This window comes from Leptonychotes weddellii, chromosome 1, assembly GCF_054177405.1.
Source record: "Leptonychotes weddellii isolate Sample4059 chromosome 1, ASM5417740v2, whole genome shotgun sequence".
Taxonomy (NCBI): domain Eukaryota; kingdom Metazoa; phylum Chordata; class Mammalia; order Carnivora; family Phocidae; genus Leptonychotes; species Leptonychotes weddellii.
This window is the reverse complement of record NC_138369.1, coordinates 8,511,984-8,537,030: the sequence shown is the minus strand read 5'-3', so window position 1 is coordinate 8,537,030 and position 25,047 is coordinate 8,511,984. Positions and strand designations below refer to the sequence as shown.

General features: G+C 44.6%; 2 protein-coding genes across 5 annotated transcripts in view; one reads left to right on the top strand and one right to left on the bottom strand.

Annotated features, from left to right (window-relative positions):
- Positions 1 to 15,953, top strand: part of ADGRE3 (adhesion G protein-coupled receptor E3) — a 43,710-nt gene extending 27,757 nt beyond the window's left edge. The window contains exons 10-14 of one of the 3 annotated variants that reach the window (XM_081814185.1): positions 783 to 849; positions 1,072 to 1,163; positions 2,639 to 2,807; positions 4,089 to 4,184; positions 15,886 to 15,953. In XM_081814185.1, the coding sequence (XP_081670311.1) occupies positions 783 to 849; positions 1,072 to 1,163; positions 2,639 to 2,807; positions 4,089 to 4,184; positions 15,886 to 15,927 (466 nt within the window). In that variant the 3' untranslated portion in view covers positions 15,928 to 15,953. Of the gene's footprint in view, positions 1 to 782; positions 850 to 1,071; positions 1,164 to 2,638; positions 2,808 to 4,088; positions 6,608 to 6,798; positions 7,017 to 15,885 lie in introns of those variants that run through there. The other 2 variants (XM_081814192.1, XM_081814183.1) reach the window with 2 other exon arrangements.
- On the bottom strand, positions 4,179 to 23,619 carry CLEC17A (C-type lectin domain containing 17A). Of its 2 annotated transcripts, XR_014143578.1 has the most exons (14): positions 23,475 to 23,619; positions 23,251 to 23,334; positions 21,774 to 21,806; positions 21,634 to 21,684; positions 21,510 to 21,551; positions 21,278 to 21,319; positions 20,338 to 20,478; positions 20,191 to 20,253; positions 17,676 to 17,771; positions 17,314 to 17,465; positions 16,108 to 16,217; positions 12,913 to 13,225; positions 11,723 to 11,828; positions 4,179 to 4,519 (listed from the first exon to the last, which is right to left on the bottom strand). XR_014143578.1 is itself a non-coding variant. In XM_006738110.2 (12 exons), exons 1-12 carry the CDS (start codon positions 23,512 to 23,514, stop codon positions 13,093 to 13,095), a joined length of 987 nt encoding a protein of 328 aa, XP_006738173.1. In that variant the 5' UTR covers positions 23,515 to 23,619; the 3' UTR covers positions 12,187 to 13,092. The 2 variants fall into 2 exon arrangements, 1 of the variants encoding a protein (XP_006738173.1); XM_006738110.2 differs by lacking the exons at positions 4,179 to 4,519; positions 11,723 to 11,828 and having other exon boundaries at positions 12,187 to 13,225.
- Between the last annotated feature and the right edge of the window lie 1,428 nt (positions 23,620 to 25,047).

The window sequence follows — 25,047 nt, the reverse complement described above, 5'->3', positions numbered from 1 at the left end:
GTCCCAGCTATAATTGTGGCCATTTCTGCTGTGATCAAGTCTGACCTTTATGGAACACCTGATCGGTGAGCTCAAGTCTCATTCTATGCTGTGGACAGTTTTAAGGGCAGTGTTAACGATGATGATTGGGATATCCATGTTGAAACCACTCCCCTTTCCCCTCAGCTGTAACAGCTCTAACCTCTTTCCCGGTGAGGCGAGAAAGATGACAGTAAAAGTGTGGAAGGTTTGGGGTGCTTGGGTGGCTCAGTCTGTTAAGCATCTGTCTTCAGCTCAGGTCATGATCCCAGGGCTCTGGGATCGAGTCCCATGTCGGAGGGGGGGGGGGGTCCCTGCTCAGCGGGGAGTCTGTTTCTTCCTCTCCCTCTGCCCCTCCCCCTGCTCATGTTCTCTCTCTCGCTCTCAAATAAATAAATAAAATCTTAAAAAAAAAAAAAAAAAGACTGTGGAAGGTTCTGGAAAGAAGGCATTTTGTGGTTAGGTCCCAGTTTCATCCTTCCCATAATTTGGGACCTCGAGTCCTCAAGTCTCAGTGCCCCCATTAGCGAAACAGGGATAACAGTTGTCCCTATGGTCCCACCCTCATGATGCTGGTCTAAAACTTCAGCAGGACTGTGCTTGTAAAATGTTTAGTGTAGCATTAACACATGGTAGTGAACAATCAAAGCCTTCATTGTCATCCACTGACATTTTCAGGAGATGTTGGCAAAGCATTGGGAAAAGTGTTCATTTCATGCGCTTTCTCTGATCTCTCTTTGTGCCCCTTTTCCCATTGTTCCCAGCTGCTGGCTCAACCTGGACCAGGGATTCATCTGGAGTTTCCTTGGCCCCGTCTGTGCCATCATCTTTGTGAGTATGTGGCTCCAGGGTTCCCGACCGAAGAAGACGCACCGGGCATGCTGGGTGCAAGACAGCATAAGGGGCATACATTTTCTCAGCTGTATGAATTGATTTTTCCACCTGCTACCAATTCAATCCCACGTGCAGGGAGGTGGGAATTGTGTGCAATTTACAGCGGACACGGTGCATTATTTTAACTTGCGTTCTGCATGATCTGTGTCATTCCTGCAGGTGAATTTAGTTCTTTTTCTCCTGGTCCTTTGGATTTTGAAAAGGAAACTTTCCTCTCTCAACAGTGAAGTGTCAACCATCCAGAATATAAGGTAAGGTGGGGTAAATGGTATTTTCTGACCCCCTCTTTTCTCTACTTATGCCCCATTGGTGCCTCCTACACATCCACACACACATACACCCCACAAACAAGTTCCAGGAGCTAGCAAACCCAGTGTCACAGTTAATGAGAGCTTGTATTAGCTGTAGTATGGGCTAAGCTTCAGTGACAAAAAGACCCTAAGAAAGGAGTGAAATAGAAGTTTATTTCATTCGCATGTCACAGTCCAAAGGTGAGCAGTCCAGGGCTAGTGGGGAAGCTCAGCTCCACAAAGGAATCCAGAGACCCGAGTCCTTTCTAGTTTGTTGCTCCATATTCCCCAGATGTTTCCTTGCCAGTATCCCATCCATGGGAAGAAGCTGCATGTTCCACATTTGCCCGTATCTCAAGGGCTAGACCTTGATCACACAGTGACACCTACCTTCAAGGCAGGCCGGGAAATGTAGTCCTAACTGGGTAGGCATGTGTCCTTGATAAAACTCAAAAAAGGAAGGATCCAGCACTAAAATGAAGAGGAGAATGGGGGGGAAAAAAACAGCAATTTCTGCCACATAACACAGATGCAATAGGTTTGGGAAGGATTTCTATTAAAATATATTTTGTATGATATTATTTCACAACATTTTGGACGATGAGGACTTTTTTCATCTTGCAGCATCCATTTTATGTGAACATGTAATTTGTTGTTGATTTCATTGTAATCACAAAAATAGTGCATTTGTTGAAAAATTTTTCAAAAGTTTTTAAATATATAAAGTAAAATCTGAAAGCAGCTAACTCCTCCCTTTCTTTTCTCCTTCCACTTCTCAGGGAAGCCAGAGGTAACAAAGTGTATGATATGTATAATATTTTCCCCAGACCTTTTTCTGGGCTGTGCATGTTCTGTAGAACAGACAGGCATGCACCCAGTAACATCACACTATGCAAATTGTTCCCCAACTAGCTTTTCTCACTTATGTATTACTATATTTTCTAATTAGGGATATATAGATACATAAGTAAGGTGACCTTACATCCTAGTTTGCCTGGGATGGTCCCAGTTATGCCTGTTGACCCACTGTAACTGTTAATTAGCACCACATCTGCCTCAAAAGCCTCCCTGTCTGGATAATAAATTATATGACACTTCATCTATAAATGATATAATGAGAGAGATAAAGAGCACCCAGTTTTAGAATGCTTTATATATGTACTAATTTTGTTTTACATACTTTCCTAAATACTTTACATATGTTAAAGTCCCATTTAATCTTGGCAGCAACTGTGTGAAACAGGGTTATTATAAAGATGAGGGAACTGAGTTATTGAAAGGTAAAGTAACTTGTCCAAGGTCACAAGCCAATTAGTTCTGCCTTGGGTTTAAACCCAGCCAGAGTAGCTCCAGAGTCCTCACCATTAATAACCACACAATAGGGTGTCCATGTCCATTATTAGCTTTTTCACATCATTGTGTATGACTCCCTTCAGGATGCTGACATTCAAAATGACATCTCAGCTCTTCATCCTGGGCTGCACATGGTTCCTGGGCATCCTGCAGGTGGGTCCAGCTGCCCATGTCATGGCTTACCTCTTCACCATCATCAACAGCTTGCAGGGCTTCTTCATCTTCTTGGTGTATTGCCTCCTCAGCCAGCAGGTAAACAGCAACCCCTTTTGTTATTGTCATAAAGATAAATATTTGGAGGTATATACATTAATGAATATTTAAATCTATGTTCTCTAAATTTTCATATGAGCGGTGAGCCATGTGTAAACACTATCCATATCTTCTCTACTTTAAGATGTTATTGATTGTAAGATACATCAATTTATTAACAGCTTTCAGAAAGTAAATAATTGCTACATCAAGGAAATATGTTTTCCATCAGCTTTCCCACTTTTAATAGTCAGCTATTGCTGGGTAACAAACAACCTAAAAAATCTCAGTAGCCTAAACACAAATATTTACTTTTCTCATTCTCAAGTCTGAAGGATGATTGAAGTTCAGCTGATCTTGTCTGGATTCAGCTTGGCTTGGCTCCAGGATGCAGATCATGTTCAGGTCTGCTCCTTGTGACTCATCCTGAGGCTTGGCAGAAAGGGAGCGGCAACCTAGGATATGTTCTTCTCATGACAGTAGCTAAATCACAAGAAAACAAGCCCGACTGGGCAAGGCCATTTCAAGCCTTGTGGTCCTGCTTGCATCACTTCCACTGACGTTCCATCGGCCAAGGAAAGTCATATGCCCAAGCCCAAAGTCAAGGGAAAAGAACCCTCCACCCATCATGAGGCTAAGTATTACACCATGAGCGTGTACTATGACAGAGGAGTGAATAATTGAAATCCATAATGCAATCTGCCACACCACTTAAACATCTGAATTCTTAAACATATTTCCATGTGAGGGTATAGTCTCCATACTAATATGTTTTAATAGCTCTATGATGGCATTACATAATAAGTTAATTTTTTCAACATGTTATTATGAACATTTTCAAGCATACAAAAAAGTTAAAAGAATTAGGCAATGAACACATATATGCCAATCACTTCGATTACCTTTGTAATTATTTGTGTTATCACATGTCTATCCACATAGCCATTCTCCACTGCTAAGTCCCTAGTAACCACTATTCTACTTTCTGGCTCAACTAATTTGACTCTTACAGGGATCTCATATATGTGGAATCAGACATGATTTGTCCTTTTGTGTCTGGCTTCTTTCACTCAGCATGACGTCTTCATGGTTCATCCATGTTGTAGCCTGTGTCAGAATTTCCTTCCTTTCTAGGGCTCCATAAATAATATTCCATATACATATATACCACATGTTGTAGGGAAACTCTTTTTAATAATGTCTTTATTCTCTTCCTGATTCACTGGTTTTCTCTTCACCACTGTTAACAAAAACTTTCCAGTATTTTCTTTGATATTCCAGGTCCGAAACTGGTTTGGAGAGATCACAAAATCTAAATCTGAGTCTGAGACTTTTACGCTTTCCACCAAGTTTGGCGCTGACTCAAAACCCAGTGAAGTAAGAGAGCTTGTGACTTACTCTAATGCTTCCCCCCCAACACACCAATCCCCTCTCCCGTCTTAGTATGAGCTCCCTTGCCCAGCAGGAATGGCAAAGAGCTCTTCCTGATGACCTGGCTTGCATTTCCCATTCTCACTATATTGTTCCTCAATGACTCTTCCCTGATCACTGATAGTGCTTAAGCTAGCTTGTGTATATATTTTTGTCATACAAAGGAATAGGGGTAAGACATATCACCAGCACCACTACCATCTAAAGTAGAATGTTTTGGGGGGTAGACTTACAATCACCAACATAGCAGAGTGGTCACCATCCTCTGAAATCCTGCTGTCCTGTGGAGAGGTGAATGTAAGCCCAGTGCGATTAGTAGATACCATGGAAAAGAGAGGGACTCCACCCTAGATGTTCTACATAATTATAAGGGAGGGGTACATGGAATAATGGAACTGCCTGGGAAAGGAAATGGTCCTGTTAGTAAGAAGACCTCTGTGGAACTCAGTGGCTGGTATCCACCCATTCTTCCATTGATTTAACTCAGGCTCAATGCACTACCTTGTACCTCTCTATAGTTTTCCTTTATTTGTCTTTTTGGAGAAATTAGAGAATATACTTCTTTAAGAAGGCATGCCCCTAGATGAGCAAGATGGGCTCCAAACTCATAATCCATAAAAATTTTCCCAGTTTCATTTGTGTACTCCTATGTGTACACCCAGCGCATCTGCTAGCCAAGGAGCCTTAGAATGTATTGTTTTTAAAATGAAAAAATTGAGAAATTTCTGACACATTATCTTTTACTTTTCTTGAGCTAATATGTGATATTCTCAGCACTGGAAATATTGAGTCACTAAAAACACATCTCTCCCTATTTGGAGGGCAGAAAGGAGAATTCATTCTAAATCTTTCAAAAAGGACCAAAAGGAAAACAGGACCAGGAAAAAAGGTTTAGGGCATGTCAAGTGATCAGAAAAAAATTTTATGGATATTAGGTTTAATCATGCCCAATAAAAGTAAAATTGTAAAAGGTGCTGGCTGCTAACTGTGACCTTTGAAAGACTTCCCAGATAATCCAAAATAATTTCCAAAGTTTCCCGCACTCCAATAACTGGAGATATTTTATTATCATTACTTAACATTGTGGAAGTTGAATAAGATGATCATATCTTTGAAAGGGGGCTATATGTATTAGTCACCTGTAAGAAATACATTCACTTTAATTTTTTTGTATTTGTATCTGATTTTATGTTTTTATTATGTTCAGTTAGCCACTGTGTAGTACATCATTCGTTTTTGATGTAGTGTTCAATGATTCATTAGTTGCATATAACATTTACAATTTTAATTAAAATAATTTCTTAAGCTTTTATTTTTCTAGGCACAGGATATGATTAAAAAGCTAAAAAAAAAAAAAAAATCCCTTCACTTTCCATGGGTTAATATGCCCTTGGGTTAAATTTCTAGCTCTGTTCCCTAGAAACTTGTTAACATTGAAAGGCCAGTTGTGTAACCAGGCAATATTGTTTGTAAAAAGTCATGTTTGACTGGGCAGGGAGTTCTGTGAATGAACCATAAATAGTAGGAGGGGAATGATAGCTTTGCACTTCCTGCATACAATGACTCATTCCTCAACCAGGCCAGGAAATTCTATCCTCATGGGCTGCTATAGGAGGTATTGGTTTTCTTGTGGGACTTGGGGCTTTTAAACCAAGCTGTAACATATGGGTGGTAAAAACTATATTTGTTGAGTTCTACAATGTGTCAAGGTACTGTAGTAGGTAATGGACCTACAAAAGGAATAAGACCAACACAGTCTCTGCTTTCATGGGGCTTAGAGTCTAGCCTTTCTTCATAGACACAAATTAACTTAAATTCTGGAGCAGGCTACTATGTCTGAAATTTTTTCAAAAAAAAAACAAAGAATTCTTCATATGGGATTTTTGAGAAGTCCTCCCATATAAGCTGCAGAAGGCCACACCTGACGTAGGATTCCAAAATGCTAGATTGTGTCATCCTTGCATGCTGGATGGAGCTCTTGTCACTAGGGACTTACTAACAAGCTCTGAACAAGCCATAATAACCCACTTTTTGACCAGTGTGATCCAGTTCAGATGCCATATTAACCCTCCAGATGACTTCAAGATCATTACCATCTAATTATAATAACAAAAAACATAACTACCTGCAACATGACAGATCCCACTGTGCCCATTTAAGGGAAGAACAGAGGTGGCACTCTAATCCTAGAAGCCTCCTCCCCCTTCCTTGAAACACCCCACCCCAGGTCAGCTTGCTTACCAGTCCCTTAATTACCCTAACCCCATAAAACCCTAACAATGACCTAATCGAGGAGAAGATGCCTTTAGAACATGAGCTCCCCTTTTCTGTTCTCTGGCCATTGAATAAATCACCTCCTTGCCATCAAATACTGTTTTGTTATTTGGCTGTTCGGCAAATGGTATTGAGTAGGCAAAGAACCTACCACTTCCGTAACACTCTCTGCCTTTAATCCACTTCCGCTCTTTCTTTCTGTTTTGTTGGTGGTAGTGGTTTGTTTTGTTTCATCCTTACATCTACCTTTAATCTAAACGTCTTTTGTGGGGGGATGTTTCTTCAGAGCAAATGAAGAGAAAATATTCAAACTAGAACATTCAACTCCACGTGGAAAGTCACACCCATGGATCTGGTTGGCATGGTGAACAACAAAGCTGAGGACAAGGGAAATCATTATAGATGTCATCCTTGGAGAAGAAAGGTTTAGCCTTTACTCCCTGAAATGTTTGTTCTGCATATTGGGCTCTCAATAAATGTGTGTTTCATTGGATTTCTCTTCACTATCATGTGTTCAGCCAGTGCTTGTCCCTGGATGCCCAAATAATGGCCTTTGCAAATATTCCCTTGATGTTTTGTAAAAAAGGTAGCCCCTTCCAAGGCCTTTCCTCACTTTCTTATACTCACTCATCCTGACCCTGCTCTTTAAACTCATCCAGTCCTTCAGACCATCAGCTTCTCCCAAACCATCAGCTTTACCTCCTTTCTTATCCAGGCTAAATCTCATGATCAACCATGTCAAGTGATTTTCTCCCATACTTTCAACACATTGCTCCCTTGTTCTGATTCCATAACTAACTGGGAAAACCTCAATCCAGGACCAATCCAACAATGGTAGTACTGCAGATGGTCTGCTCAGCAGTCTTCACCAAATCATATGCTCCTTATTAATAGAACCTTCATTGTTTGCTGACTTGGGACAGCAATATGCTTGGACACATGGGGCCAGTTGAGATTGGTTTAAGCCCAGTTATTCTCAACTAGAAGTGATTCCCCCCACTGGGGACATCTGACAATGTCTGAAGACATTCCCTTTATGTGAGGCAGAAGACCTTGTCTCCTACTTCACAGCGATAATAAACACCAGCTGATGGAAACTACCTTAACTTCCTGATATTCTTTACAAATACATCCACATCCATACCCACCCTTGCTTCGTTCCCTCATCAATGGCAATAGTCCCCTCCTCCATTCTTCTACAACGGCAAAGAGGTCCCTCCTCTTGTTTAAGGCTAATCCTTCCCTCTATGCTTTGCTCATCCCCTCCTGCCTGTTAGGGTACCTTCCTCCACTGATATCTCCTCTCTCTGTATTGAGTCTTCCACCTCTCTGACATCCTCTCTCCTGGTTCTTCTCCAGTGGTATTTAAATATGCTAAAAAGAGGTCAGGAAACTTTTTCTGCAAAAGGCTGAATAACAAATATTTTAGATTTTTCAGAATATGTGTGTGTGTGAGTGCCCCTTAGAAATATAACAACAATGTCTAGCTCGCTGGCCATACAAAAACAGGCTGCACTCAGGATTTGACCCCCCCCCCCAAGGCATAGTTTGCTGGCCCCTCTGCTAAAGAAAGAGAAATGGTAGCTGCTAGGAAAATGGCCACTTGTACATTTCTCAATTCCTCTTTACCCCCTACACTAATATATCTACTCAGCAAAAGTCTGCTGGGACCAATGGCAGCTGGGTAAGGATGAGAGTGGTATCTCTGGGGAAATCCCCAAAGGAAAATCTGGGGTTGAAATGTCTCCCCCATGCACCAGGTGGCGAGTCCCAAGATAAGCTGAAGAGCACTCTAGGCTGAAGATCAGACACCATCTGTTCCAGGAAGAGTCTGGCCCACAGGGGTCCATGGACCTCCTGGGATAGGCCAGCAGCACTCCTGTGTGTGTGTGTGTGTGTGTGTGTGTGTGTGTGTGTGTGTGTGTGATCCCTCTGGCCCTCAACAGGAACCCTGCTCCTAAATCTAGAAGGGACCAAGGAGACTGGGGAGCAAGGAGGTGCCAAGGAGGTGGTGAATCCATCTCCTTCCATCACTTGGGAAACTGCCCCTGCTTAGAGTTCTCAACCCCCAGGTCTGAGCCCCAAGAAGAAAGGACAACATTGAGAGGTCCTAGTAGCTGGAAAAAGGATGAACTGATGTAATTGACACCCAACAAATAGAGCTGCTGGAGTAGATAGACGACTTAAAACAAGAATAATTCCAGTAAGAATTGAACACAATAAAATAAGAATGTAAGGAGATTCAAGTACAGCACCAAAATGCTTTATGGAACTAAATAAAAATGGAATAATTAAAAAGAGAAAATTTTCTGGGTAAATTAAAGAAGAGTGTGGTCACTGTCAAGAGCCTAATCAGTGGCTTGGAAGACCACATGGAAGAAATCTCTTAAAGCACAGAGCAAAATGCCAAAAGAAGAAAATTATGAAGGAAAAAAAAATTAGTCTGGGAGTCCCAGGAGATCTGACATGAGAATAATAGGGGGGTTGGGAAGAGTAAGGGGGAGGCATTCAGGTCCCTTCTACCCAAAAAATCCTCCCTGCTGCAATTACCTCTCTCTTTCTCCCTCTCTCTCTCTCTCCCTCTCTCTTCAACAGTCAAAATTCTAGAAACGTTGTTTATGCTCTGCTGTCCCCACTTCCTCCCATCCCCTCACTACTCAGCTACTACAGTCTCATTTCTGCCTCCAACACACCCAGGAATGGCTCAGTGTCCCAAATGCTTCCTCAGTGCTAAGGATGGAGGCTTCTCAATCTATTCTAACTTGACATTTGGGTCACAGTTGACTCCATTGGTCCTCTTTTCTTCTTTTTTTAATAATCAAGTATTTTTATTTTTTCCAAGTTTTCCAGGTCTATTTTTATTTTTTCCAGGTTTTTTCCAGGTTTACTGGCACCTCCTTGCTCCCCAGTCTCCTTGCTCCCTGTTTATAATTAACAGATAAAAGTTGTACAACATGATGGTTTGATCTACATATGCATTATCCCCTTTACTTCTGGAAGCTTTCTCTTCTGTTGGTTTTCTTGGTACTGCACTATCCTATAAGGGCGATCAACTCATCCCAGTTTGCCCAGCACTTTCCATCTTCAGCACTGAGAGTCCCATGTCCCAGGAACCCCTCCATCCCAGGCAAACTAGAACCACATCACAAGCCTGTCTTCCCCTGTTCCAGAGTGTCTCAATTTGGGTTCCCCCAAGAGCAAACACTGAGACAATGATTCAAGTGTAAGTAGTTTTTTGGAGGTGATCCCCAGAAACACCAGCAGGAGGGTGAAGAAGTGAGTCAGGGAAAGAAAGGCAGCCAGTACAAGATGTGCTCAAAGATGTGTTATCGAACAGGCTACCATTGCAGGCATTGGAAGCTCAATCCCAGTAGGGACCTCTGGGTGAGCACAGGGACACACTTCAAACTCATCTCATCTGAGGGGTGAGGGAGCTGGGGTATGTGTACACTAAGTCCAGGCTTTGGCTGAGAGCCCTTCCAGAAAGCATTTCCCTGCTAGCCCTTCTCACCTGCCATGTGCCAGACCAGGAAGACTCTGGTGGCAGCTGCTGGCCATTAGAAGTAGCTGAAAATATGAGGATCAAGGATCTAAGTAGGCCATGACCACATCTGCTGCACACAAGATTCCATTCTTGAACTTCAGCAAGAGTTCATGAACCACCTAAATCTAAATGTGTTCAGGGGCACCTGGCTGGCTCAGTCAGCAGAGCATACGACTCCTGATCCCAGGGTTGGGGGTTCGAGCCCCACACTGTGTGTAGAGATTACTTAAAAACAAAAAATCTTAATAAATAAATAAATGTATGGGGGTACCTGGGTGGTTCAGTCAGTTAAGCATCTGACCCTTGATTTTGGCTCAGGTCATGATCTCAAGGTCCTGGGATCGAGCCCCGTGTCGGCTCCAAGCTCAACAGGGAGTCAGCTTGAGGATTCTCTCTCTCCCTCTGCCCCTCCCCTTGCTTGCATGCTTTCTCTCTGTCTCTCTAAAATAAATAAATCTTTTTTTAAAAATTTAAATAAATAAATGTGTTCATAAGCATTTTTTCTTCCTCAGCTCTAGGTATTAATAACTCCATCTTTCCTGTTGATTAAGTTGAAAACTTTGGGGTAATTCTCTACTCCTCTTTCTCTCACACCCCACATTTGATCCGTCTTCAAAATAGATTAATTTTCTTCCTAGCTGGTCCCTTTCCTCTCTCACCTGCATTATCATAATAGCCCCAGGAGAGCCACACAGATTATTATCAATAGACCCAGAACTCCATTCCTAGTTCCCTACCTCAGCCCAGGATGTCTGTTCCACCACACCACTCAGGTCCCTTCCCATAATTGCCAGCCAAGATAAGAACTACAAGGTTGGGGTCCTCAGGGATAATTCAGGTTTACAGACAGTCCCTTGAAAGGTGGCAGGTGCTACAGAAAGAGATCAACCATTGGAGGCACAGATTGAGTCCAAATATCAGCTCTGCAACTTATCCACTCAATGACAATGGGCAAGGCTCAGTTTCCCCAGCTATAAAATGGGGTTGGTAATTGTTCCAATCTCACAGAGTCATTGTGACGATTCAGTGGGAGCTACTGTTTCTATCTAGCACACAATACACGCTTGATAAATCGTGGTTTTTGTTATTTTTATCCACCAAGAATGCCCAACCTTTGCTCCCCTGGACCCAAAGTGGTAAAGGGGACCTCCTTCACCCTTATCTCTCTACCTAAAATTAGACAATCATGAGACATGTGTAAGGGAGATAGGTTTGAGCCAGCTCCACTGTGGAACGCCCCCAGCATGACTCAAAGACGTGACCACAGCTCCATTTCCCCATTTTTCAACACACTGGGGGAAGATAAAGTTTCCTCTTCTGAGATGCAGAAACTTCCCCCAACCCAGATAAACAGTCACTTGGACCAATGACCCCTGGGTAGAGGGCTTAGAACAGGATGCCCACCCACTCTGCAGTCTATAGGATACATGGGGGGCTGGTTTCAGTACTGGTGAGTTGGGGCAGGTATGGTGGTGGGAGGAGACAAATAGAGATGGGAACGGGAAATGAAGTGAATGCTAACCTCCCCCACTACCCTTCTGCTCAGAACCTCCTTGTCATAATCACCTGCTCTCAGTCAATGCAAGGATTCTGCTACTCATCAAGGGTTCTGCTACTCATCAATTGTTGATCAATAAATTGATCAGTTTGGAGAATGTCTACCTACCTTTGGATACAATTCAGGGATTGTCCAAAGGGATTGCCGTGTTGCGTTGTGTTCAGCTGCAGGGTAGTACCAGCCCCCAAGGGGGTGCTTTTCATTGTCATAATCACTGGAGGAACATCAGTCAATTAGTGGGTATTAAAGGCTGAATTGCATCTCCCCCAAAATCCGTGTTGAAGTCCTAACCCCCAGTATGTCAGATGTGACTGTATTTTGAGGTAGGGTCTCTGAAGAGGTAATTAATGAAAATGAAGTCATTACAATGGGCCCTAATCCAATATGGTCTGTGTCTTTATAAAAAGAAGAGATTAGGACACAGATACACATAAGGGGAAGTCCATGTGAAGACACAGGGAGAAGAGGGTCATCTGGAAGTCAGGGAGAGACGCCTCCCCAGAAACCAACCACTTCGATGCCTTGATCTCAGACATCAGCCTCCAGAACAGTGAGACAATAAATTTCTCTCATTTAAGCCAGTCTATGGTGCTTTATTATGGCAGCCCCAGCAAACCAACACAGTGGTCAAAGACCACGCCATGAACTTACATCTTGAGTTCTAATATTGCAAGAGCTAATAGCCCAAGAAGGTCTGCTCAGAAATGAACCGCGTCTCCAGTGAATCACCTGCTACAGACTGAATTATGGGCCCTCACCCAATTCATTTGTTAAATCCTAACCCACAATGTGATGGGCCTTTGGGAGGTGATTAGGTCATGAGGGTAGAACTCTTGTGCCCTTATAACAGGGACCCTAGAGAGCTTTCACCCTTTCCAGCATGGGAGAACACAGCAAGAAGATGGCCATCTACGAATCAGAAAGTGGGCCCTCATTACACATTATGCCTTGATCTTGGACTTTCCAGCTTCCAGAATTTCAATAAATAAACCTCTGTTGTTTATAAGCCACTCAGTTTACAGTTTTCTGGTATAACAGCCTGAACAGACTAAGACACCATCCGATTGAACAAGCCCACGGGGCGCCTGGGTGGCTCAGTCGGTTAAGCGTCTGCTTTTGGCTCAGGTCATGATCTCTGGATCCTGGGATTGAGCCCCACGTCGGGCTCCCTGCTCAGCAGGGGAGTCTGCTTCTCCCTCTGCCTCTGCCCCTGTTTGTGTGCACTCTCCCTCACTCACTCTCTCTCCCAAATAAATAAATAAAATCTAAAAAAAAAAAACAAGCCCTCAAATCCTCACCCTAGAAATGCTCTCACTTGCACCCAGGGGGACTTGCAACATCCAAGCTCCTGGTTCCATCTTAGGTGTATCCATGTCGGCTCATGGAGAGGCAGTCTTCCGTGGAAGGGCAGAAGGTTCTCATCCCCAAGAGCCAAGGAGCACTGGGTATGGACCCAAACCCACCCTCAGCTGTGAGGTTCAACAGGAACACTTCCGCTCACAGATCCAATATGTAGTCTTGTCACAAGAGAGGTCATTCCAGGTGCCACCTTTGTTCATGCTGGCACAGTCCTCGTCATAGATGTTGTTGGGTTCCTCCGGGTCCCAAAAGCTGGAGGGAGGAAAAGTGGGCATGGGGAGGGATGAATAGGTGGAGCTCAGGGGTTTTCAGAGCATTATATGTGATACTGTGACAGTGGATACATGACATCATACATTTGTCAAAACTCGTAGAATGCACAGCACTTGGAGTGAACCCTAATATAAACTATGGACTTTAGTTCATAATAATGTATCCATACTGGTTCATCACTTGTAACAAATGTGCCACACAGAATGCAACAGGTTAATAATAGGGGAAATTATGTGCAGGAGAGAAGGAATATATGAAACATTTCTCTGTACCTGCTGCTCAAATTTTCTGTAAAAAATAAAGTCTATTAATTAAAGAAAGAATATGGAGGGGGGAGAGAAGGCAAGGTCTTCATGGTTCAAGGCTCTTCCATCCTAATCATTTCTTCAGCTTTTCAGAATTATCTGAAGCTGCCACATTATCCCCTTCACCCCAGCTTGTCTGCCTTAACTCAGCCCCACCTCCCCGTTCGCCAGGACAGTCTCCTGCTCCTGAATCCGTTTCCTGCATCTGGTCAGTTTCTGCCTCCTCTTACAAAGAACCCTTCCTTCACCCCTGCAATCCTCCCAACCTTCCAGGTCTTGTAGTGTCTTAGATCACATTCCCTTAAAGCAGAGCCTGATTTGGCAATTCAGGTGCATGGAATTTATTAAGAGATGCTCTCAGGAGAGAAGGAGTGGGAGAAGCAGGATGGGGCAGGGGGAAGAGTTGAGCAGAGATGTGGGTTCAGTCTGGTCTAGCCTCAGCCTGATCCGACAGGGAGCTGCGGAGTATGAATAACACCACAGAGTTATCTCGACTTGTGACAAGGAATCCAGGCTTCTCTCAGCCACTCATTAGCTATGGGCTGACCCCACTGGGAGTGGAGTCCTCCAATGGGCTGAGGACAACTCTCCAGAGAAAGCATAACCGTGAGCCTTTAGCAGTCAGTGCCCCCTACTGGAGGAGGGCTGCACCCGCCCCACGAAGGGGTCTGAGCTGAGCACCCACAGCACCACACTATGCCACGCCTTCTCTATTCACAGAGCTGTGCCTTCTTCCAGGAATCTTTTTTTTATTTTTAAGATTTATATTTATTTATTTATTTATCTATTTATTTATTTATTTATTTATTTATTTATTTATTTATTTATTTCAGAGAGAGCGAGCACAAGCCGGAGGGGCAGAGGGAGAGGGAGAGACGATCTCAAGCAGACTTCACACTGAGTGTGGAACCAACAGGGGGCTGGATCTCACAACCTTGAGATTATAACCTGAGCTGAAATCAAGAGTCATTTAACCAACTGCACCACCCAGGTGCCCCATTCTTCCAGGAATCTTTAATTCAAAATGAGATCCCCTGTCAGGACACTAATATCTCTAATATATAAAGAGCTCTTAAAAATAAATAAGAAGGGATGCCTGGGTGGTTCAGTCAGTTAAGCGTCTGCCTTAGGCTCAGGTCATGATCCCAGGGAGCCCCATATCAAGCTCCCTGCTCAACGGATAGCCTGCTTCTCCCTCTCCCTCTGCTGCTCCCCCTGCTTGTGCTCTCTCTCTCTGTCAAATAAATAAATAAATACAATCTTTAAAAAAAGAAATAAAAATGAGGCACCTGGGTGGCTCAGTTGTTAAGCATCTGCTTTCGGCTCAGGTCATGATCACAGGGTCCTGGGATCGAGCCCTGCATTGGGCTCCCTGCTCTGAGGGAAGCCTGCTTCTCTTTCTCCCACTCCCCCTGTTTGTGTTCCCTCTCTCACTGTGTCTCTACCAAATAAATAAATAAAATCTTTTTTAAAAAATAAAATAAATGAGAAATAAATAAGAAGAAAATCTCAATATAAAAATATACCAGTGATATGAACAAACACTTCACAGAAAAGTTAATACCTGTGGCTATTAAACATATGAGAAGATACCCAATCTCAGTCATTATAAGAGAAATGCAAATTAATACTATATTGTGATTCCATTTTCACCTACAATTAATCCATCAAAAATTATAAAAGTTAGATGAATTTTTGATGAAGAAAAATAGCCAAGCCAGTGAAAGAATAAATTGGTATAACCACTATGGGGGACAATTTGTTAACATTTACCTAAATATAAATACGTACATTCCTTGAGAAAGTAAAGTATAATGGCTAAGAGTACAGACTTTACTTTTTTAAGATTTTTTTTTTAATTTATTTGAGAGAGAGAGCACAGAGGGAGAGTGAGAAGGAGAAGCAGACTCCCTGCTGAGCTGAGAGCCCAACACAGAACTCGATCTCAGGACCCTGGGATCATGATCTGAGCAGAAGGCAGACGCTTAACTGACTGAGCCACCCAGGCACCCAAAAGTATAGACTTTAAAGTTAGATTGGTTGGCACTACTACCTGCTAGCTCTCTCACCCGAGGCAAGTTGGTTAACCTCTCTGTGCCTCAGTCTCCTCATCTTTAAAATGGAGATGACAAGAAATAGGATAAAATAAAATGGAGATGATAATAGTACTTTCCTTATAGGATTATTAAAAAGATTAAACAAATGGGTTAATATATGTAAAGTGCAGAGAGTCAGAGACAGAGACACAGAGATCCTGCTCATCCTCTTGGCAAATCAAAAGCTTCCTCTTCCTTCTGCACTGTTGCCACCCTTCCTTTCTTTTTTTCCCCGCAGCCATTGACCTGGGGACCTGATGTATTTGAGCAGTTGTGCTGAAAGGAGGAGATGTTGCAATGGAGGAAAATTTAAAAGGTACAGGGACCAGAAGCCCTACCGGCAAAAAAGCACCCTTGAGCCTCCTCTATCCAGCCTGGTCTGGGGTTCTAGAGAATCTTCTGGCTCGGACTGCACAAAGACCCACAGGGAGCAGAGACCCAAAGAGCCCTCGATACTTGCCTCAGAGTGACAGGTGACCCATCCAGCCACTTCCAGTCCCCTTCATGTTCCCTGTCATTCAGCCCCAGCCAGTACACCCGAGGAGAGCCATGAGCCTTGGCCACAAAGTTCTGTAAGTACAAACTCCATTCAGCCATCATTTTAATTACATCAAATATAAGTGGTCTAAAAACACCAATTAAGAGCCAGAAATTGTCAGATTGAATTTACAAAACGAGAGATGAACCATGAGAGACTATGGACTCTGAGAAACAAACAGGGTTTTAGGGGGGAGGGGGGAGGGGGGATTGGTTAGCCCGGTGATGGGTATTAACAGGAGTGCACGTACTGCATGGAGCACTGGGTGTTATATGAAAACAATGGATCGTGGATCACCACATCAAAAACCAGTGATGTATTGTATGGTGACTAACATAACATAATAAAATTTAAAAAACAAAACAAAAAAAAAACAAAACAAGACCCATCTATATGCTGCCGACAAGAAATCCGCTTGAAAATAATGACACAGATAGATTAAAGTAAAAAGGTGGGGAAAGATAAACCATGCAAACATCTGGGCTCAAATCCCAGTTCTGACACTCGCTAGCTGTAAGTGACCGCAGGCAAGTTTCTTAAATGTATTGTGCCTCAGTTTCCTCATCTGTGAAGTACAAATAGTATGTACTGTGTACAAATTTTGCTATCTAACCATGGTAGCATCAAATCATTGCAGTTGCTTACAAAATGCCAATTCTCCTCCACAGGTGGAATTATTTCCCCACCACCTAAAAGCATAGGAGGACCTATGTGACTTGCTTTGTGAGTACAAATAAGTGGAAGCTTTCAGAGTTGCCCCTTAACTTTCACCATTGAGTTACAGGGGCTGTCTGTTATTTCAGCAGAACATAACCTCTCCTGACTCACACACTAAGTAACAGGGTTGTTGTAAGGATTATGTTAATGTAAGATATAAGACATCTGGAATGCAGCCTGGAGAATAGAAAGTGCTAAGAGATAGCCATTATTATATCTCCAGGTTAGAGAAAAAACTGAGACTCAGGATAAGAAACACAATCAGGATTTAAACTCAAGTAGAGTATGTCCTCTCAACCTTGCTATTAAAAGTCTTAGTGGCTCAAAAGCAATTCCAATTTCTCTCCATCCAGACCAGGGAAGGATATGTGATTCCCACTGATTCTCAAGGGCTTGGAAGGGACAGATCACCTGTTCAGCAAAGCTACTGATGATGACCAAGTGAGAGTAATTCTCCTGGCAGAACTTCCGGGCTTCATCCCATGACTTGGTGGTTGGGGAGAAGTAGTAACACTTCCCCTCAAAGGGTAGCCAACCCTCTGGGCAGGTGACCTTGGTACAGTCTGGGGACAGAATAAGATGCTGTCAGAATGGCCCCAGAGCCAGGGTCATGTACATGGTGTGCCATATACAGTTGTGCAGGCTGTGCACAGCTCAATTCCAGGGGGCACCATTCAGACAGACTGCAGTGAGAATTGTCCCCCATGGATTTGTGCAATGTGCCAGCTCTGTCATGCCCCCCATCTCAGGGCAGTTCCCCAAGTTCCACTCACCTAATAAGCCCCGAAGTTCTACTAGGGACTGGTTGGTGTAAGTTCTTATGTGGTCAATGTCCTTCTTCAGGCCAGCTATCCCCGCCATGCCAGTCACTGTCAGTAGAGATGGGCTGGAAGGTTAGAAACCCAAACCCCCATCTACCCACCCACCCACCACTGACTGCAAACACACAAGACAGAAGCAAGATCTGTGCCCCCCACTGCACCCTCTTTCTAGTGAGTGGTGCTAGAACTCAAAATGATATGTGCAGTGCCTAGAGAGAGTCCTAGAGTGGCTCAGAGGAGGAACTGATCTCTGAGTCTTGGAGAAGAGTGGAGATGGTGGACTATCCAGAGGAAGATGGTAACTCAGTATCTGTGAGAGGGAGAGAGAGCCTCCACAGGCAGGGGCCACCTTGGAAGCCAAGGTAGAGAGGCAAGTGTGTTGGGGAAGGCTGAGGCAGTAGAGGTCAAGGCAAACCTCACAGGAGCTAAAAAGCTCAAAGTAGGATGAGGTCTGATGTCCAGGTCCTTGAATGCTAAGCCAAGAATTTCATGTTGGAAATGTTGGAGAGGTTGTGGAGAAAGGGGAACCCTCTTACACTGTTGGTGGGAATGCAAGTTGGTATAGCCAGTTTGGAAAACAGTGTGGAGGCTCCTCATAAAATTAAAAATAGAACTACCCTATGACCCATCAATTGCACTTCTGGGTATTTACCCCAGAGACACAGATGTAGTGAAAAGAAGGGCCATATGCACCCCAATGTTCATAGCAGCAATGTCTGCAATAGCCAAATTGTGGAAAGAGCCGAGATGCCCTTCAACAGATGAATGGATAAAGAAGATGTGGTCCATATATACAATGGAATATTACTCAGCTATCAGAAAGGATGAATACCCAACTTTTACATCAACATGGATGGGACTGGAGGAGATTATGCTAAGTGATATAAGTCAAGCAGAGAAAGTCAATTATCATATGGTTTCACTTATTTGTGGAACAGAAGGAATAGCACAGAGGACATTAGGAGAAGGAAGGGAAAAATGAAGGGGGGGAAATCGGAGGGGGAGATGAGCCATGAGAGACTATGGACTCCGAGAAACAAACTGAGGGTTTTAGAGGGAAGGGGGATGGGGGATGGGTTAGCCCGGTGATGGGTATTAAGGAGGGCACATACTGCATAGAGCACTGGGTGTTATATGCAAACAATGAATCATGGAACACTACATCAAAAACTAATGATGTAATGTATGGTGATTAACATAACATAATAAAAAAAATCTAAAAATAAAAAATAAATACATAAATAAACTAATGATGTACTGTATGGTGACTAACATAACATAATAAAATTAAATTTAAAAAAAAGAGTTTCATGTTGGACTCTGGGCAGTGAGAAACCATCAGTGGGTTTTGAGCAGAACAGTGGCTTGATCTGAGATGTGCAGAGAAGGCATGCACATATAATGGAACAATTTTCAGACTTCAACAAACATGGTGAAGGCTGTGCCAGCCCAGAAGACTTTGCTACAACTAATGTGTGTATTCCCACTAGTCCCACACAAAAGTGCCCTCTTCCAGCTTGACACCCTTCCCTCTTACTGCCATTCCCAGTCCATCTCTAGGTCCAGTCACTCTTACCTCCTAAATCTTTCTGCTCTACCCATTTCTGTTCATCTTCATGGCCACAACTCTCATCCAAGCCACCATCACCTCTCACCTGTCCAACTGCACCATCCTCCTCCCTTGTACTTATGATGTTGCCTCTTACCACAGGGCCTTTGCATATACCTGAAACCCTCAACCTCTCATGTGATTAATTTTTTCTCTTCCCTCAATCAACTGTAGTGCTCTTTCCCTAGGGAAGCCCTGTATGGCCCTCCCAAAGATAAGGTCAAGATCCCTAACTAGATTTTTTTCATAGAATGATCTTCCTTTGGACTATTCATTGAGATTTGGAATTGTATGCTCATTTGAGTGATAATTTGGTAAATGGCTCTCAATACCTGCCTGTGCTGTCCAACAGAAATAAAATATAAACCACATACATAAATTTAAATGTTCTAATGGCCATGTTTTTTAAGAGTCAAAAGAAGCAGGCAAAATTAATTTGAATGTTATTTCTTTACTTATCCCAATATATCCAAAGTATAATTTCAATGAGTAATCAGTATTAAAGATTATTATTATTAATATTGTTGAGATATTTTACATTCTTTTTCTAGCAAGTCTTTGACATTGGTGTATATTTCACAATTACAGCACATCTCAGTTCGGAATGACCACACTGCAAGTGCTCAATAGCCAGTGACTCATGGCCACCATATTGGACAGTGAAGGTCTAGACACACATGCACACACACTCCACAGGAACAGGAACTGTGCCGGATGTGTTCACTATCCTACCCATGCCCCAATACCCAACACAAGACTTGGCAAAGATGGGATTGGAAGTGGTCTTGGAGTTGGGTTTGAGGGGTCATGTTGGGTGTTCAATATGGATGGCATGAAGGGACAATTGAAAGCACTCACCATTTGCTTGCCACGCCATCTGCTGAAAGGTTAATATCTTTAGCTCTTCCACCATCTCCTGGTCTATGAGGAAGAATCCATCTTGAGCCCAGTCCTTCCATGCCCAATGCTCAGTTTCTCCCCATGCCCCATCCTCTTCTTACTCACACTTAATCAGGGTCACAGCCAGACCAGTGCAGCCCAGGAGCAGTGACACCACCACCAGCAGGCACAGGTACACCACCAGTCTCTCCTCCTGGTAGCACCCAGGACACCTGGACTTCTGACTGAGGTGGGTCACTGGAGTTACTGGGGGATGAGGATGGGGACAGAGAGACCAATATTGGTGCTTCAGAGAGTGAGGAAGAGACACTTGAGCCTCTCTCCAAAAGCAGAGGGACCGAGATCCGTGGTCATGACTGTATCACCAGATGGGGTCAGCAAGAGAGGGTCAAGGGAAAAGAACCCTGAAGAAGCCCAGAAGAGCACTTACTGTGCTCCAGGGCCACCCCTTTCCCAAATGTAGCCCCCTTCCCATCTCCAAACGAAGCCACACCTCCACCCCCATCTCCACTTCCAAATCCAACACCATCACTGTAACCTAACACAACTACAACCTAACCGAGAATGCTGAAGAGAACTTACTATGTGCCAAGTATCATGTCACATCCTTATTATCTTATTGGATCCTCATCCTTATGACATAGATGTAACTATTATTCCCAATTTGCAAATAACTAACCTGAAGGCTTGGAGAGGTCATGTATGACTTGGACCCAGCACTGCTCCTAACATTTATGATGCATTATCTTGTACTCTCCAGCATCCCCTGCCCAAGCTGCTCCCCATTCTAGGATGCTTAAGGGCCTTTGCATCAGCGGCAGAGAATGTTTCCCGTACCTTATGCAAGTAGGAGGTGGGGCCTGAAGAGTATCAGGCAGACGCCCTGGGTCCCTCAGGGTCTGGTCTAGACTCAGAAAGGAAGAGCTTCTGAAAGGACACTTTTCTTTGCCCCAGGGTCTTCCTCTGGGGTCATAGGTCTGATTCAAGCATACTTGCAATCATGACAGGGAAGATAGGGGCCCACCTGGAGGGCATGAGGACTTACTAGCTAGGGATGACTGGAACGGAGGATGTTCCAGATTGACACCTGGGAGAAAGGGAGAGGAAAGTTTATTCAAAAGCTGTTGGGAGGAAAAGAGTTGCTGAAAGACTCTGTCTTCCAAGATCAACACCTCCCCCAACCCATCTGATTTGTTCTCTGGTCAGAATTGAGGAACTGGGGGAAGACTTCCAGGTGTCCCCTCCCAGACTTCTTAAAGGGTCTTCCCACTGCTCACCCAGTTGAGGAGATGTGCGGGGGACAGGGGTGAGGTCCAGGCCTAGAAGGGATCAGAAAGACAATGGTTATGCAGACCAGGGCTTCATCCAGGTAAACCAAAGGCCCCAGCCCTAGATTCTCACCTTTGATCTTTGGGGACTTGCAGGGAAGTGGGGGGTTCTCCATTTTCTTTCCTGGGGTGGGGAGGGGGAGGAATGGTTGCTCAGGTCCAGAGCAGGACAAAGCCAGCACTGGGTCTGCTGAACCCCCAGCCCCAGCTCACCTGCTCTCGGAGGCCTTGGTGGAGCCAGTGAATCTGCAGAAGAGAAGTTCAGAATTAGAGCTGGTATGAGGGTTGGAAACAGATTGGAGGCAGCGATGGAACCAGGACTGGGACTAAAATGGAGGGCTAGGGATAGGGTTGAGCATAAGAATGTAATTGGGGGTAGGGATGGGGTTAATTGGGGGTAAGGATGGGAGTAGATGATGAGGATTAAGATAGAGTGACCGACCATCCTGGATCACCCAGGACTTGCCCAGTTTTAAAACTGGAAGTCCCACATCCCAGGAAATCACTCAGTCCTGAGCAAACTGGGACAACTGTTCACCCTCAGTTCAAGACACAGGTGAGTTTGGGCTAGGGTTGCAGTCAAGCTGTGGTTGGGATGAGGATGGGATTGAAGATGGGTTAGGGACAGTGGTGGACATGGCATTAGGGTTGTGATTCAGGATGTGGTAGAGATAAAGATTGGGACTGGAGCTGCACTGGGGTAGGAGGAGGAAGTCACAGTTAGGTTTTAGTTGCGTTGAAGTAGGGTGATGACTTTGGATTCAGAAATAAAGATGGGGGTGGAGATTGGCTGCAATCAGAGATGGGGAGGGGGCTAACTTTGGGGAAGGGATAGCACTGATGATCAGATGGAGGAGTCCATCTTGGTGGTGGGTTTGAGAACTGGATGGGACCAAGTGGGAGCTGAGAGACAGACAAACAGCTGAGCCTAGTTCACCTCCTACCTCATTCTGGGCCCCACGGTGCCCAGGGACCTCCCAGGTTGGTCTCACTCCGGATCAAATATGGAGGATGCAGCACCCCACCCCTCATGGAATGGCCACTGTCCAAGGACAGCAACACAGCACAGTCAACCTTCAGGGCCCTAGTGGGAGTTGGCTTGGGGAAACCTCAACGCCTTCATTTTTTTTTTAAAGACTTCACTTTTATACCCACTTAGCAGACTTTTGATGAGTCCTGGGCCAGGTATGGAGCACCCAAGTCTCAAGGTCGATCTGGGCCCAGAGTGTGAATGCGAGAAAGTTGGGGAGCCACTGGTGCACTCACAGTTTTATGAAACACCAGCTTTCATGTCCCAGGACCTTTGCATCCACCAGTTCTCTACTGGGCTTCTCTTCCTAACAAACTCCAACTCATCCTTGAAGTCCCACTCCAATATCCCCTCCTCTGACCCCAATCTCCCACCACTCAATTCCCCTTGAGATTTCCCCATTCTCCTGGTCCTTCCCTTCTCAGACCCGCTCACCTGAGTCTGTGCCCAGAACTTCCTCTCTCATCAGACAGAGAGATCCTCAAGGGCAGGGTGGAGACACAGACACATACTCCTGCCAACATGGTGCCTGGCACGAGCTGGGTACACAGGAGGCTGATTGTGTGTCTATAATGCCCAGCTAATGTCCCCTGGGGACCCTGCTTTCCCCAGGCTACAGAACACACATTCCTTCACCTGGCCTCTGAGAAGTCCTCTTACCTGGCTTGGGAGGAAGATCCTTGTAGGGTGGCGCCATGTTCTCATAATCATCACCATCCTCCTCCTCCTCCTCCTCTCTGGTCCCTTCCAGAGGAAAGGCAAGTGAGAGCCCAGCCCATTCCCTCTGTCCCTCAGGCCCTAGTTTCCAGCCACAGGGTGGAGAATACTGTAATCTGGGTCCCGACCATCCCTGGCCCCCAGCTCAAGCCTGGCCAGGGCCATACCTGGCAGGTCCTGGCACCCAGAGTTGGTATACATGTACATGGTTGCAGCTCACCCAGGAGCCTGAGAGGGAGAGGCAGAGCTGGACAGCTTCTGCCTCCTATACCTCCTGCTCAGGTGCCTGGGGCTCTCTCAGTTCCCTTTTTCGTCAAAAGTCAAGTACATGCAAATCCACCTTAAGGGGAACCACCCAAACCACATACACACACACACACACACACACACACACACACACACCCCTTTCTCCCAGTTTGGATTCATGCACAGGAGTGACAAAGACAGCAACCCCTACATTCGAGTGCGAGGCCCTGGGTGGAAAAGATGGATAAGCTCCTTCCTTCAAGGAACTTTCCATCAAGACAAGACAGACACTGAAATAGCATAAACATAGAAATAAACAATATGGTTTGGTTTTTTGTTTTATTTCCAGTAGTCACTAAGCATTATTTAAAAATAAAATTAGGGGTGCCTGGGTGGCTCAGTCGTTAAGCGTCTGCCTTCGGCTCAGGTCATGATCCCAGGGTCCTGGGATCGAGCCCCGCGTCGGGCTCCCTGCTCAGCGGGAAGCCTGCTTCTCCCTCTCCCCTCCCCCTGCTTGTGTTCCCTCTCTCGCTGTGTCTCTCTCTGTCAAATAAATAAATCTTTAAAAAATAAAAATAAAAAAATAATAAAATTAAATGGAGTAAGGGGATAGGACAGGGGCTAATGTAGAGAGATAAAGAGGGAAGGCACCCTGGAAGTGACATTTGCAACAAAATGTTAAAGTGATAAGTGCTAAGTACTCCTGCATTCCACAGTGAGGTGCTAGGTCACTGGCCCAGTTATCTCTGACTGCATAATGACAGCAAGCACTTATCGTCTCGCAGTTTCTGTGGCTCAGAGTTCAAGAGCAGCTTGTCTGGGTGGTTCTGCCTCAGGACCTCTCTTTTATACCCACTTATCAGACAAGTCAAGAGGCTCCCCGGGGCTGTGGTCTCTGACGGCTGTGCTGAGGCTGGAGGATCTGCTTCCAACATGAAGCGCTCTCTAAAAAGGGCTGATTGAGCATCCCCCCAGTGTGGCAGAGGCCACAGTGGAAGCCATTGACCCCTTTTATGATTTAGCCACACAAATCACAAACTATGCTCTCTACTATTTTTTTCACATGGACCAGCTCAGAGTCGTGATGGGAAGAGACAACACAAGGGTGTGAACAACAGGATGTAAGGACGCTGGTCACCACCACCATATACACAGAACTTGCAAAGGAAGGTTTTTCACCCTGACTTGACATTGACTGGAAGTTATTTAAAAAGTGAAAATTAAAGACAGAAGTCTGCTCACCCCATGGGTAAAGCAAGGGATGAGGTTTTGACTCATATCTCAAACAGCAGAAGCAAAAGCATGGACTTGGGGGAAAGGGCTGCAAGGAGGAGTGGCTGCATCTTTTGGTCTAGCAGGGATGTGGGAGTTCCCTGTGAGCCAAGTGAAGGCGGTAGAATAACCAGGCTGGAGCCATTTGGAGAACTCTGCCCATGAAGGCAGCCTGCCTGTGCTTCTCCAGAGGACCGCCATCAGCCTTTGGAGCCTACAGTC

What these genes read in the sequence shown, in the direction of transcription:
- CLEC17A (XM_006738110.2), bottom strand. Translation starts at nt 23,514, where the DNA reads ATGTACATGTATACCAACTCTGGGTGCCAGGACCTGCCAG. An exon ending in CCGCACATCTCCTCAACTGG is followed by an intron (nt 21,320 to 21,509) that starts GTGAGCAGTGGG and finishes CCTTTCTCCCAG; the next exon opens with GTGTCAATCTGGAACATCCT. An exon ending in GTTCCAGTCATCCCTAGCTA is followed by an intron (nt 20,479 to 21,277) that starts GTAAGTCCTCAT and finishes CTCATCCCCCAG; the next exon opens with TAACTCCAGTGACCCACCTC.